The 15,055-nt window shown below is 46.3% G+C and overlaps 1 protein-coding gene across 1 annotated transcript in view; it reads right to left on the reverse strand.

The window, feature by feature from the left end:
- COG6 (component of oligomeric golgi complex 6) overlaps nt 1-8,536 on the reverse strand; it is a 57,067-nt gene extending 48,531 nt beyond the window's left edge. The window contains exons 1-4 of the mRNA XM_009908676.2: nt 8,396-8,536; nt 6,820-6,963; nt 6,384-6,455; nt 2,146-2,204 (exon numbers count right to left, since the gene is read on the reverse strand). Coding sequence (XP_009906978.2) covers nt 2,146-2,204; nt 6,384-6,455; nt 6,820-6,963; nt 8,396-8,521 — 401 coding nt within the window. The 5' untranslated portion in view covers nt 8,522-8,536. The remainder of the gene's footprint in view (nt 1-2,145; nt 2,205-6,383; nt 6,456-6,819; nt 6,964-8,395) is intronic.
- Between the last annotated feature and the right edge of the window lie 6,519 nt (nt 8,537-15,055).

Genomic DNA, 15,055 nt, shown 5'->3' on the forward strand with positions numbered 1-15,055 from the left:
CACAGATACTGTGAGCACAAAAAATGGATTTAAAAATACTGGAATGTAAAAACTACACAGCAATGTCTCCACTCTTGATGCTGTTAAATGCAAAGATCTGCCTAGCCTGTGCTTGCTTGTGAAAAGCCTGCCGTGACATAAACACCTGCAAGGCCCAGGGAAAGCAGACAGACAGTTGGGATGGATGACATTCAAAGATGGCTTCTGTGCTTCATAATGAGAAGAGACATCTCTTTAGAGGAAGAACTCAGCAATTACTGTCTTATTCTAGACTGACACTTCTTGGTTTAGGGTCATTGATTCATTTTCCTTCTTACTGAACAGGTCCAGCTTCACCTCAGCAATTCAGTCTAACAGTGCGTTATGGCAACTTTCAGAAGACAGAAGCTATTCCTTCCCAGTTTCATCACTCACTCCTTTGCTGGCTAAGAAGAAATCAGCAGTTTAATAAATACCTGTATTTTGTGTGAGTGCAGGCAAGGTTTCAGCTTTTCAAGAGACCCCTAACATTTAGCAGCAAATGCCTCCACATGTGTTTGATGTAAAGCAAAGCAATCAGAACAGTCCTTTAACGAGGCAAAATAAAAGATTACTGAAATGTCTGAAACAGACCAAAAGTCTTCCTTGTAGCTTTTGCTTCATTGCTTTGTAGGCTCAGCCTGGAAGAGTTACTTTTGTTAATGAATAGCACTATTAGTCTCCCATAACCATTGTAGTGTAAGATCACAAGTACTGGTTGGCTTTTGCTAGGGAGTGCTTTCATGGTATACTAAAAACAGACTTTCAAAAAGAGAACTCTTCCTACATCTGCACTCTGAGGTCACAGAGACCCTAAGAAGGACAGGCCACTTCCTGAGCCCTTTTTCCTCTTCACCCTAGAGAGATGTTGTATCTCTTACAGGTATTAGCAGAAAGCCTTTCAAGTAAACTGTTGTGCAAGTAAAAACTGTGTTGTAGAAGCACTGATGTACAGTATTTAACCTCCTCTGATGGAATTTAAGGCTAATTAGACACACACCTCTTGAGATTGCTCTTGGTATCTTCCATTCTGCTTCAGAATGCTTTCCTTTTCTTGAGACCACAAAAAATATGACTACTCAACACACTCCTACTTCAAATAACAATTTCTCTAAGTCTACTTCTAGACACAGAAACTGTGACTGGGACAACTCCTTCATCTTATCTCTGCCATCATTGCACTGAATGCAGTTATTCCACATTCAACTTCTCAAATATGTGCAGCTTACACTCTGACTTCACATTCCAACACTCACAGGACATAATCCAGGCTCCATAATATCAACCCAGGGATTTCTAGTGATTTTAAAAGTACACTCTGAGCTATCCAATTTCTACTACAAAGTTATTACTGGAAATAATTGTTTCTCTTCTCCAGTGAACTGTACAGAATTTGCAGGAGAAAGCTCATAAAGCAGAGAGATTCATTCTACACTGACAAAGCCTAGAACTGCACAATCAGATACCCTAGCCATAAACCCAATAAAGACTACTTAAATCTGCCATAGGTTATTACCCCCTTCCCATGAATAAAAATACTGAAAAGAGCAAAATACAACTACTTCCTTCCACCAGAGGCTGGAGAAGCAAGGGGGAAAGTGGTTTGTGTTAGGCTCATTAAACAGCACTTAGGTATTTCACACTTAGCTTTAAACACAGCAGAGTAGCTAACAACCCAACTTTCTGTTGCTCCATGCAACCCCTGAGCAAGGGAATAATTTCCACTGGCTGTTAAGCATTAACAACAAGAAGCCTGTGAAACTGACGAGACATTGAGCAGATCCACATCTGCTGCAGACCAATGTAACTTAAATTATCAACTGACATTAAGTACATCCACATTCAACACTCTGTACCACCATACTCACTCACTTTCCTAAAAGGCTAATTTTTATGGCAACAACTACTAACACATGCTCTTACCTTTTTGTATCCTCTAGTAATAAACTGAGAGTTCAGTATTGTTATTGCAATGGAGCTACAAGCACAGACAGCATTAAAGCCGAAGTACAAATACAACAAAACCTCCAGGCATTACTCAAAACCAAAAGTGGCAGAAGCAGACCTACAAGAAAATGCCATCAGTACTGTCATGCCTTCAAGAAGTAAAGAAGGTTGGATACATACTTTTCTGCCTGGAGTTTTGTGGTTTTCACTATCAAGTCCTGGGTTTGTTCCTTTGCTGCCTAGAACACAATTAGAATTATTAAGCATGTGAAAAACACAAACATGTACAATTTATTACACAACCTTTTGAAGTGTTTTGATTATAGGCAGTTTAAAAAGTGTACTCTTTGAAACAAAAGGCTTTCTTGCAATGAGTATTCATTAGCTCCATTTTCAGGCACAAAAAAATACATTCACATCCTTAGCCATGTACACCTTCATCTTTGCATAGATCTATATGCACGCAGTTCATCTTTAATTTAACACAAAACCATTGCTTTCGTGACTTTGTTTGTCAGCCAGCTGCAAATTTGTTGCTTTTACACACCAAAAAATGTCAAACAAGTTTCTCTGGCAGCTGAACTGCCCAGTCCCAGTGTTCACTGACACAGTTTAGACAATATGAATACACCTCTGCTAAGCAAATTTGGCTCTGCAGTCCCAGCAGCTTACATGGCTGTGAGGACAGAGAACAATTATTAGGGAAAACTTCTTGCCCAGCAGGGTTATCAAGCACTGGAAGAGCCGGCCCAGAGAAGTGGTGGAGTGCCCATCCCTGGAGGTATCAAAATAAGACACATAGACATGGTGACCATTTGATATGGTTACTGTTTGATTTGGCAGTGCCAGGCTGAAGGGTGGACTTGATGATCTTAAAGGTCTTTTCCAACCTAAAAAATTCTGTGACTTTACAATTCAAAGAGCAATGCACTTAAGAAGCTCATCACAGCCCTAAACACTCAGTGATGACAATGTAAAGGAACCCATGAAGAAACAATTCTGCTACAGACAGCGGCTGCAGGACTAAAGGAATTGCTGCAGTGGCAGCTCAGGAATTCTGCAACACTGCTCTGCAAACAGACAGAAGACATTCAAAATGGTTGGCTGCCCACTGGAAGTGTAACGCAAAAAGACTAGACCTGAACTATTCAGCATGAAACACCACTAATTCCAGATGTTTTCTTCACCCCTTCCTTCAGAGTTCTGTATTTTGAGGTTGTAGCCAGGAGGGGGTTGTCTCTTCTCCCAGGCACCCAGCATCAGAACAAGAGGACACAGTCTCAAGCTGTGCCAGGGGAGGTTTAGGCTGGATGTTAGGAAGTTCTTCTCAGCAAGAGAGATTGGCCATTGGGATGTGCTGCCCAGGGAGGTGGTGGAGTCCCCATCCCTGGAGGTGTTTAAAAAGAGCCTGGATGAGGCACTTGGTGCCATGGTTGAGTTGATCAGATGGTGTTGGGTGATTGGTTGGACTGGATGATCTCAAAGGTCTTTTCCAACCTGGTTAATTCTATTCTATTCTATTCTATTCTATTCTATTCTATTCTATTCTATTCTATTCTATTCTATTCTATTCCATTTTAATAATCCACCAAGAAGAGACTTGCTTCCTTTCCCGCAGTTTCTGGGCAGAAGAATGTTAACAGTAGGAGAGCAGAAAGAAAGGAAAAGCAGCTTTCCTGGCTAGAGCTAGATGTAACAAACCAGTTCTTATTTACATGGCTTCAAACACATACCAGATACTGCTATTATTCTGTGTGTGCAATGTAAGAGCTTATCTCTCATCAGGAAAAAGGTAACTTGCAGAGGAGAGTCAGACATGCCAGAAAAATCAGAAAGTTGATATTTGATGTTTCTTGCAGATCCAGAATAGGAATATTTCCCTGTTACTCTTGAACTCAGTATTCTAATGAAAGATTTCACTATCCTTCAAAACCACTTTATTCCATTCCAGCACTTGCCTCATCCTCTCCCTTTCAGCCCTTGCATTTTCAAGTCCTGAAAACAGATCTGATGGTATCTGTTGATGTACATTGGATGGTATTATAAAGTTAAATAGTAAAAAGCTTTTTGGCTGATCAGTACATAGTCCCCTTCATATCCTGTATTTGATCTGCTATCTCAGCACACTTTCCTGCTTTATATGCTATAGATACTCCTCTTTACATTTTCTGTTTGCTTCAGCACATGCTTCATGTTCTATTACAGACAAAATACCAGAGTCTATGACAACTGAGTGCTAGCTCATGGGCTTATTAACTTACTTTACATTGCTACAAAGAAAGCATGGGTTGAACTGAGTCAAGTTAGGAGTTCTACATTGCTCTAGAGGAAATTTCAGGTGGGACACAGAACAAAACTACCTACTGACTTTAATAGAAAAAGAAATCACTGCAGGGTGGCTCTGCTCTGGGGGGGGAAATGCAAGAAAAGTATTCAGAGTGGATAGTTACACTTCAGGATCTAAAGGCAGAAAAGCACCAAAATCTGCATGGGCATTTGACTCATTTCCACATCTAAGAGTTTAATCAAACAGTTCCTGAGCTGCAATAGGGAATACATCCACATGAGCAGTGTTCAAAGAGATGACAGACCTCCAAGAGGCATTAGCCATTGCCTTCCACAATGGAAAGTGAAGTCCTGCAGTGGGCACTGCAGTACTCTCACACTCTGGAACAAGTTCATCAGTGTAATGGGTTGGGGCAGGTCCCCTCCCCACCACAGGCAGAAATAACGACTCAGGCAAACGGATTGCAGAAGTGATGGGAAGTTTAAATAGGAAAACAACAATAAACAACAATGAAAGTTTTACAGAGACCCACAAGCACCGTGACAAAGAGAGAGATTCCAGAACATACCCAAGAACATCCCATCCCCACCTGGGGGTATACCCAAACCCCCCCCCAGGGCTCTTTCCTCCCCCCCCCAACCCAGCCTTGGGCCTGGGCAGGCCCAAGGGAGGCAGCTCAGCCATTGTACCTAGGCAGCAGCAGGGGACGAAAGAGGAAGTGAAGACCCCGCATGGACATTTTATAGGGGAGCAGGGCATTATGGGAATGGAATACCTGGTCCCTGTGACCACCCCCTGGGCTGGGCAAACCCCTTGGGACCTCCCAGGTGTGGCCTGCGCAGTGGCATCTGGGCCAGCACCCAGCCTAAACCACCACAATCAGGCTGCAAACGTCCTTACAGCAGTGACATGTCATTCTGTGACTTGGTGTAACTACCCAGACATGAAACCTACCCAGCTACAGTACACAAACACTAGGAAGGAAAAATGCAATTCTTTGCACAGGATTTTTAGTGAAGGATTTTGGTTTCTGTGCTATATTCCAAACAGATTCAGTTTGGCAAAACATCTACACCCCAGCATCAATAAACCTTTTAAACTCATTGTGGTACTGAACAGTGGGCACTAAACCCAGGCCAGATGTGGTGACACACTGGAAAACCCTTTAGAGTATTATGTATTCAGGATTAACTGAAAAAGAATTGCTTTGGTTGTGTATCAGCATTTTGAGACAATGCTATGAAACCAAACCAAAAGAATGAGGACAGTACACTAGATTTTGCCTCTCTGCATTGCAGGATGCTCTCCTACAAATCTACCTGAGGTATTTCTATGAACACATAACACATGTAGTCCATGTCAAAAGCACATACATTTTAAATGGAAATACACATGTGTAATCAACCCTTTAATCTCACACGAATCTGATGGAGTAAAAGGGTTTTTGCCCACTCACAAACCAGTAAGATATCACATTGCTATTCTCAAAATAAGAACATTGCTGCACTCTGAATGGCCATTTGGAAGCAACTGATTGCCTCAAAATATTTACAAAATAAGCAAATAGAATAGAATAGAATAGAATAGAATAGAATAGAATTAACCAGGTTGGAAGAGACCCTCAAGATCACCACGTCCAACCTATCATCCAACACCACCTAATCAACTAACCCATGGCACCAAGCACCCTATCAAGTCTCCCCCTGAACACCTCCAGTGATGGTGACTCCACCACCTCCCTGGGCAGCCCACTCCAATGGCCAATCTCACTCCCTCTGTAGAACTTCCTTCTAACCTCCAGCCTAAACCTCCCCTGGTGCAGCTTGAGACTGTGTCCTCTTGTTCTGGTGCTGAGTGCCTGGGAGAAGAGACCAACCAATAAGGTCACCCCTGAGTCTCCTCTTCTGCAGGCTAAGCAAGCCCAGCTCCCTCAGTCTGTCCTCACAGGACTTGTGTTGCAAACCCCTCACCGTCCAAGCAATATACTAACATCCTAAAGTAACATATATGCTACAAATCCAGCTCTGTACCACTGCTAATCCCTCAAAATTGCTATTTATCCTGTTAAAAGAAAGAAAGTAGCCACAGTTCAACAGGGAAAATACACCAAGAACATCTGTGTATACATTACCCTCAAACGACTGGACATGTCTTCACAGCAGCTGCTCATGGCCTGCACATCTTCATTGATACTCTCAAGCTCCTGGTAAGATCAGACAACAGTAACTGTTTCAAATCAGGAACGCCAGCCCGGGCCCAGCTTCACCCCACCAAAATGAGACACCCAAGCTGCAAACAACACAGCAGCTCTAGGCTCTTTATTCAGCACTGGGGAGGAGGCCCCTCTAAGGATCAACACTCCCTTGGCATTTTTACCTGTCTGAAACATCACCTCCCTCTGTGCAGGCCTCTCATCAAACAAAACAAAACATTAAGCAATTTTATGGTTAGGTGCATTTGTCCCAGGAAGTAAAAAACTCTCTGAATCATTTTTTTCCCTTTATTCTAAGCTTTAAACTCCACAGCAGTACTCTTGCAAGATAGCTGGTGATGCTGCAAAAAGCTACCTCTTTAACTTGCTTGAATATGTGGACAAACTCCTCGTTGATGGCTAAGCTTCGCCGTTCGATGTCTCCACGCAAGTTTCTCCGGGTGCGCAAACTGTTCTCAACGAAAAAGGTCGAGAGAGCCTTCAGTGCTTCCAGCATTTCCTGCAGAATAAAGAATACTGAGTCCAGTTCTGGGCCACTCAGCCTAAAAAGGACATTGAGACACTTGAATGTGTCCAGAGAAGGGCAACGAGGCTGGGGAGAGGCCTTGAGCACAGCCCTGTGAGGAGAGGCTGAGGGAGCTGGGGTTGCTTAGCCTACAGAAGAGGAGGCTCAGGGGAGACCTTCTTGTTCTCTACAACTACCTCAAGGGAGGTTGTAGCCAGGAAGGGGTTGGTCTCTTTTCTCTAGCAACCAGCACCAGAACAAGAGGACACAGTCTCAAGCTGTGCCAGGGGAAGTTTAAGCTCGAGATGAGGAGAAAGCTTTTCACTGAGAGAGTTGTTAGCCACTGGGATGTGCTGCCCAGGGAGGTGGTGGAGTCACCATCCCTGGAGGTGTTCAAGAGGGGATTGGATGTGGCACTTGGTGCCATGGTCTAGTCATGAGGTCTGTGGTGACAGGTTGGACTTGATGATCTTTGAGGTCTCTTCCAGCCTTGGTGATTCTGTGAATACCTTAACTTTCCATGGAGTTACAAGGAAGCAGGCTGCATTCCGCTTCTATCTGAAGTTCATTGTTGTATACAAGAAATCAAAATACCACTATGTGGCTCTAGAGAAAAAAAGTCACCTAAGCACACTCCAGGATCTGTTGGTAAGCAACAAGAACAATTTCTGAGTCTTTGGTTTGTGTGCTGTAACACACAGCTTTGTCTACTGTTTTAGACTAGCTTTACAAAGATCACATTCAGTTCAAGCATGATCTGTTCACAGCTACAAAGCATCTGAAAGAGAAAAAGCTTAGAAGATGCCCTCTGCGTTAAGCGACAAGGACCCCTCTGCTGTGTGAAGGGAACGAATGGGTGTGTGGCATGTCACTGAAAATGGAATAGAAGAGAGTAGAGTAGAATAGAATTAACCAGGTTGGAAAAGACCTTTGAGATCGTCCAGTCCAACCTATCACCCAGCACCATCTAGTCAACTCAACCATGGCACCAAGTGCTTCATTCAGGCTCTAAACACCTCCAGGGATGGTGACTCCACCACCTCCCTGGGCAGCACATTCCAATGGCCAATCTCTCTTGCTGGGAAGAACTTCTTCCTAACATCCAGCCTAAACCTCCCCTGGCACAGCTTGAGACTGTGTCCTCTTGTTCTGTTGGTGGCTGCTTGGGAGAAGAGATCAACCCCCACCTGGCTACAACCTCCAAATGGGTAAATACAAAATAGTTTTACTTTTAATGAACGCTGCAAACATCAGCTGGTGACTCTGCTGCAGCACTGAGGACTTGAAAGGGCTCGCAACCCAATTTCGGAGTCCATGGGGGCTCCCAGCCCCCGATCGCAGGGCGCTCCCCCGCGGGCAGGCCCGGCCCGCTCCCCAGGCACGACCCGGCCCCCGCCTGGCCCCGGCAAGCCGCCCCGCGATCTACCTTGTCGTTGTCCAGGCGAGTGTCCAGGATCTTGTTGAGCTTGCGGGACAGGGGGTTGCTGCCGGGAGCGGCCGGCAGCCCCGACGCCGGGGCAGCGGGAGGCGGCGGGGCAGCGGTGTCGGCCATGGCTGTAGCCCTCTCCGGCCGCCGGCACCGCGCGCGGCGGCGGACCGGCTCCGGCGGAAACGCGCTCCCGGCACTGGAGTTCCGGCCCGGCGCGGGGCTGCGGCGCCTCCGCGTGAGGCCGGGGTGTGCCCCTGGCACAGATGGCACTCGGGGAGTAAGTGCTTGGGGGTTACCTGAGCTGCCTTGGTGATGAGCATAGGTGAAAAGGGACAACCAAATGAATGCTGTCACACGAGCGAGCAGCGATGGCAGCGAAGCTGTCAAAATGCAGAGCGGGTCTCTCCCTGGCAGCGGCTGCCTGCCCGCCACGCAACATTGGCAAGCCAGGGCTGTGCTGGCATCCGTGTGCTCTGCCACTGCAGCCGAGGCCTTCACTCAACAGGACAGCGTCCTGCAGCAGTAGAGCTCTGCTGGTACCGGGGCAGACGCCTGCAAGCGCCTGGCTGTGCAGCCTGCTGCGGTGCTGGAGCCGTGGCAGGTCCCCTGCTAGGGCGGAGGTGCGAGGACGGGATCGCTGCGGGCTCTGCCAAAGGACGAAAGGCGGGCACGCAGCCGAAAGCAAGGTGCATGGAAAGCCGGCCATAGAATCACAAAATTGGTTTGGATAGGAGAGACATTTAAGATCAAGTCCAACTCTTAACCTAGCACTGATAAGTTACCGCTATAGATGACTTTATACAGCACATGGCTGTTAGCCAGGTGGGGGTTGGTCTCTTCTGCCAGGCAACCAGCACCAGAACAAGAGGACACAGTCTCAAGCTGTGCCAGGGGAGGTTTAGGCTGGATGTTAGGAAGAAGTTCTTCCCAGCAAGAGAGATTGGCTGTTGGAATGTGCTGCCCAGGGAGGTGGTGGAGTCACCATCCCTGGAGGTGTTCAGCAAGAGCCTGGATGAGGCACTTGGTGCCATGGTTGAGTTGATTAGATGGTGTTGGGTGATAGGTTGGACTCGATGATCTCAAAGGTCTTTTCCAACCTGGTTAATTCGACTCTAAATGCCTGTAATTAGTTTTGTTTTCTTACAGTATAATAGATACAAAGAATTTGACAATACTGCTGTTGTGTACAGCTTACAGTCCCTTCTGCCTTCAGATGGAGTGACGAAGAGCATCTGCAGGATGTAATTTACTGTTTAGCTCTGCCAACCCTGTGAGAGGGATATTAGCCCTTCATGCTGCAGCCTCTGTAGAAGATCAGGTGAATGAAACTTGGCTCTGCCAGGCTCTCCACTGCACACAACATACCACAAAAGAAATCCATCACTGCCTTATGTTGTCTGACTTCAAATTATTCATCAGCTTTCTTCAGCATTTTGATGTCATTTTATGCTATGGTTGGGCTAGGAAATCCAGTTGTTATGCAGGAACATGGGAAAATGTTTTGTTTCTTTAAGTAACTTAGAGTTGGCTATTTTGATGGTTTATTTTCCAAAGGTTGACATTGTAGATACTTTTCACCAGACCACATCAGCCCATTCCTTGAGCTAACCATTTTTCAAAAGCTCAGACAGTTTTGACTCCATTCTTCAAATTAAGATATGACTCTGTGAGTGATTTGGCCAAAGGTCACCCTGACAGCAACCTGCAGTCATGCAGTGAAACCTGTCTGTGTCTCCACTGAACCTCCAGAAGAATGTGCAGCTCTGATGGTTTTGGTTAGCTCATGCTGTCTCACATGAGGATTTATTGTCATGCTTCACAGCCAGCAGCGGCAGCTATAATATATGTGATGCCGAATCAGCCCCTGGTTGGCGAGCTGTAAACCTCTTGTTTGTTATAATTCCTTGAAGGGATAACACTGGCAGTACAGTGTGCACTGTAGTGCACACCTGACCCATGAAATCTTCAGGGGTGTCTCCTGCTAAAAAAATTAAATGCAGACGTTGATTTCAGGGGAAGTGCTGTGTCAGCAAAACTGGCAGGGTTCCCTCAGGAAGTGGTAGGATAGAACAGAACAGAACAGAATAAACCAGGCTGGAAAAGACCTTCGAGATCATGGAGTCCAACCTCTCACCCAACACCATCTGATCAACTACACCACTATAATTTTTTTCTAAGAGTTTTGACCCTGTACTGAACACAGAGGTGATACTCAATTCAAAGAATTCCAAGAACTCTTTATTGAATTTAAATAAAGAGCAACTCTGGATGGCACCCAGCACCCCATCCAGTCTCTTCCTAAACACCTCCAGTGATGATGACTCCACCACCTCCCTGGGCAGCACATTCCAAGGGCCAGTCTCTATTGCTGGGAAGAATTTCTTCCTCACATCCAGCCTAAACCTCCCCTGGCACACCTTGAGACTCTGTCCTCTTGTTCTGGTGCTGCTTTCCTGGGAGAAGAGACCAACCCCCACCTGGCTACAACCTCCCTTCAGGGAGTTGGAGAGGGCAAGAAGGTCTCCCCTGAGCCTCCTCTTCTGCAGGCTAAGCAACCCCAGCTCCCTCAGCCTCTCCTCACAAGGCTGTGCTCCAGACCCCTCCCCAGCTTTGTTGCCCTTCTCTGGACACCTTCCAGCACTTTCCTATGTGGCCACATCCTGAGCAAGGTCAATAGCCTTGCTCATGGCACTGCCACTCCTTTTGGGGAAGGTCCAAATTTCATCTAGGGAAAAAAACCAAAGAACCAAAAGGGCTTAGATGGTGGAGCCAGGGGAGCCTATACCTGCTTGTGGCTGACTAACTGCATGCTCTTAGGGACACTGTGCCTCTGTGGCTGGGATATAAAGTTTATGTTCCTTTGCATGTGCTCATTAGTAGACATCTGTGATATAGGAGAGTATTGTTATCCTTGTAATAGCAATAAAGAGGGGTATTCTTGCAAAAAAAAAAAAGAGAAGAAAAGAGTAGAAGCAGCCCAGGAGTAACACATGATTTAGTGCTAATGGTGTGTGCCAGAACTGCTGTCCTTGCTCTTCAAGCAGTGTGTGCCTGTCCCCTACTGGCAGAAGGGTCTGGAATGTGTTCTGGTTTAGGGATTAAATGAAAATAATCCAAACAATTGAATACAAATTGCAACTGTTCACCATGAGGCAAAGATGATACAGTAGCCTTCCCTATATCCTGCTCTCAGCTGAGGTCACTCTCTAGCAGTGAAAATCTGGAGAATGAGACCTAAAGCACTGGACAGTACCTTTGCATCCCCCTGGTGACACAAGGCCATCAATGAGATCATGGTGTGGCCATGACATGGATCATGAGAAGCCACAGGCAGATCTAATAAATCATGGGGATGATGGCATTGGAACACATGCCTTTTGAATCAGTACACCAGCATCACCAGTTTTAAGGCTGCAAACTTGGCCAAGTTCCCTTTTCCAGCAGCTCTTCCAACTGCTGTATTTTAATCCAGATCTGTGGGTCAAACATCCACATCTTACAGATTTCAGTCCAATCTTGTAGCTTTTATATCCCTCAGCTTCTCTGGTGTGTTTCCTGTGGGTGCACTGTTCATTGCAATCCCTGGATGAAAACCCAGACCGTGATAGTGATGAAACATGGCTGTTCTTCACGGGGTGCCTGCATGGCTCAAGCGATTCTTGTGATCCTCAGAACACAACCACTGCTGCTGCTGCTTTGTGCTTACAGTTGAAGTTCCTGAAGACATGACAAATGAGGCATATGTTGCTGCCATTCAGGATTCATACAGGATTCCAAGATAATATTCCTGCACTTGGCAGGTCAAAAGATGCACAAATACAGACATAATGATAAAAGCTGTAAGGAGGTGTGTTTCTGCAGCCTTTTCCATTTCATTTGCTCTGTTGCATTGGCTGGCTATTCTCTGTTTAGAATCAGAGAATCAGTCAGGGTTGGAAGGGACCACAAGGGTCAGCCAGTTCCAACCCCCCTGCCATGGGCAGGGACACCTCACACTAGATCAGCCTGGCCAGAGCCTCATCCAGCCTGGGCTTAAACACCTCCAGGGATGGGGCCTCAACCACCTCCCTGGACAACCCATTCCAGGGCTTCACCACTCTCCTGGGGAAGAACTTCCTCCTCACCTCCAGCCTGAATCTCCCCACCTCCAGCTTCATTCCATTCCCCCTAGTCCTATCACTCCCTGAGATCCTGAGCAGTCCCTTCCCAGCCTTCTTGTAGCCCCCTTCAGGTACTGGAAGGCCACAATTAGGTCTCCTCGGAGCCTTCTCTTCTGCAGACTGAACAGCCCCAACTCCTTCAGTCTGTCCTCATAGCAGATCAGCTCCAGCCCTCTGCTCATCCTCATGGCCCTTCTCTGGACACCTTCCAGCACCTCCATATCCCTCTTGCAACAGGGGCTCCAGAACTGGAGGCAGTGCTCCAGTCTATTTGAAGTCTATTTGTCTTTTCCAAAGCTCTTTTTGAAAATTCCTCCTGTAAAAGTTTTGCCCTCTCATCCCTTTTGCATCTCCCCCAACCCTGCAGCCCTTTCTGCCTTGCAGCAGGGCACTGTGACTGAATTTCCTCAGCTCCAACCAATTTCTTTACCATAGTCACTATGCAAAGTGCAGTCCTTAGTGATAATACTGGCTGTACTGGATCTGGTAGCTGTTCCTTGTAGTGGCAGATGACAGATTGCTCACAATGTGAATCCAGAAAACCCTGCACAAATGTTTGCACTGGCACAGTAGGGACAAGAGCATATGGCCAGGGACACCCAGGGTATAGGACTTCCCTTTGAGATGACAGCTGACAATGTTTAAAGGCAAAAGTGAATCTGGAGCCATGAGGGCAAAAGGAACTCATGAGGGGACAATGATGTGACATGGGGACAACACTAGAGTGGCTCCATGACAAAACCCATCATCTTGTGAAACCCTGGCAATCCTGACATTTTTCTTAGCAGCATTACAACATCAACCTAATTTTACAGGTAAAAGTGTCGTAAACAGGTTTCCCTAGTGCTCATAACAACTCTTTTGGGGTGATTTTAATGGAACTTCATTGCTACAGGAGGGAAAAGAAGTGTTTCCAAAATGGCAGAAGTCACACTCTCTGACATCTGTCAGGAGGGAAGCAATGCAACTTCTCAGCAAGGCCAGTGTGGAGATACCTGGTATATTTGGATTTGATTCTCCCTATAAAGTTGACTCAGAAGTGTCCTCTGGGCTTGCCTCAACCATTCATCTTTGTGTGTCAGCTCATGCAACCCTTCCAAAGCCTTGGCAGGATGCCATCACCCTCAGAGATGCTGGAGAGCTGCAGTGGATAAAAATAACTTGCTACTTAATGGCTGACACTGGTGGCAGCCACTGCAGATGAGTTGCAAGCAATTTCTCTACAAAGATCTGCTTACCTCCAGAAGAAATGTGTTTAAGCCTGCAGTCTGTAGCTACAATCATCTACCGTCCTTTGCTGGTGGCCATTTCTGCCTTCACGGCGTTATTACAGGACTGCCATTCCCATGACCCTGGAAGACAGTAATTATGTCCCCTAGGGACTACAAAGGTCATGAGAAGCAAACCTGTTTCTAAACTTTGTTGTCTCTGGTGCATATTTATCCATTTGCAGTCTCTAATAGTGAGGCTGGAATGATTCTGGGTAGCTCTGCCAAGAACAGGCAGAGCAGTAGTGACCTCGCCTGTGCCGGCCCCGCCGGGGGGCAGCAGGCAGGAGTGCAGTGATGGACTGGCTGCCTTGGAGAGCAGAGAAACCTTTTCACCCTGGCTAATGTGACTGTTAAGACAGCTGGATAGTACTGATGTTGCTCTGTGATTACATGGGAATAGTTGTGCATCATGCTACTCAGGTGAGAGTTTTGCCAGCACAGAGGCTGTGTGTCAGCATCTGCTGCAGCTGAGTAGGTTGGTTCAGCCGGTGTACAGCGCAGCGGCAACAGCTTTGTGAAGCACTCACATTCCCTGGCAGGAGCTCAAGGAGCATTTCCAGCAACCTCCAATTACAGTACTAATTACAAGAGACTATCAAGTTGCCCAGAATAGGCCCCGAGCTCCGTTTTGCATGCAAACTAACAGGGACTTTCTTGTCCATGCAGGTAGAGCACTCTCCAGCATATCATCAGCCTGCTTATACATCACCCATCACTGTCAGCTTCCCTTAAACAATGACACCTTACAAAATTGCCTAGTATGCAGAGCACATGCCTTTGAGAAAGCAGAGGTCATGGTGACTGAACTGCCAGGCTGGAGGTTTTGAAAGGATATTTTAATGTCAGTTTTGATGATTAGTAGCTTCTTTCTAATTCTGTCCCATGCATGGCCTTTTATGTGATAAAGTCTAGAGTCCTAAAAGTATAGGCACAGGAACTCCTTAAAGAGAAGCATCAGGTGCCTTAAGCAGAGAGCCGATTGCAGCACTAACTGGCAGGAATTAGCAGATTATCTTCAAGCAGTATTTGTGTCTCTGCAGAAAGCTTACGTCAAGAAATGCTCACGCTGACATGGAGCTAGGGTTCCCTTCCACCGGTCCAAAAGCAGATTGCTTGGCTGCTTTACTAGTGGTGTGATTGCTGATCCGCTGCAGATACAGGAAACTGAGTATTAAGTGACCTGAATGTCTTCTCACTCTCTTCAGCTTAGATACCTGAAGACCTGA

Source organism: Dryobates pubescens, chromosome 7, assembly GCF_014839835.1.
Source record: "Dryobates pubescens isolate bDryPub1 chromosome 7, bDryPub1.pri, whole genome shotgun sequence".
NCBI lineage: Eukaryota > Metazoa > Chordata > Aves > Piciformes > Picidae > Dryobates > Dryobates pubescens.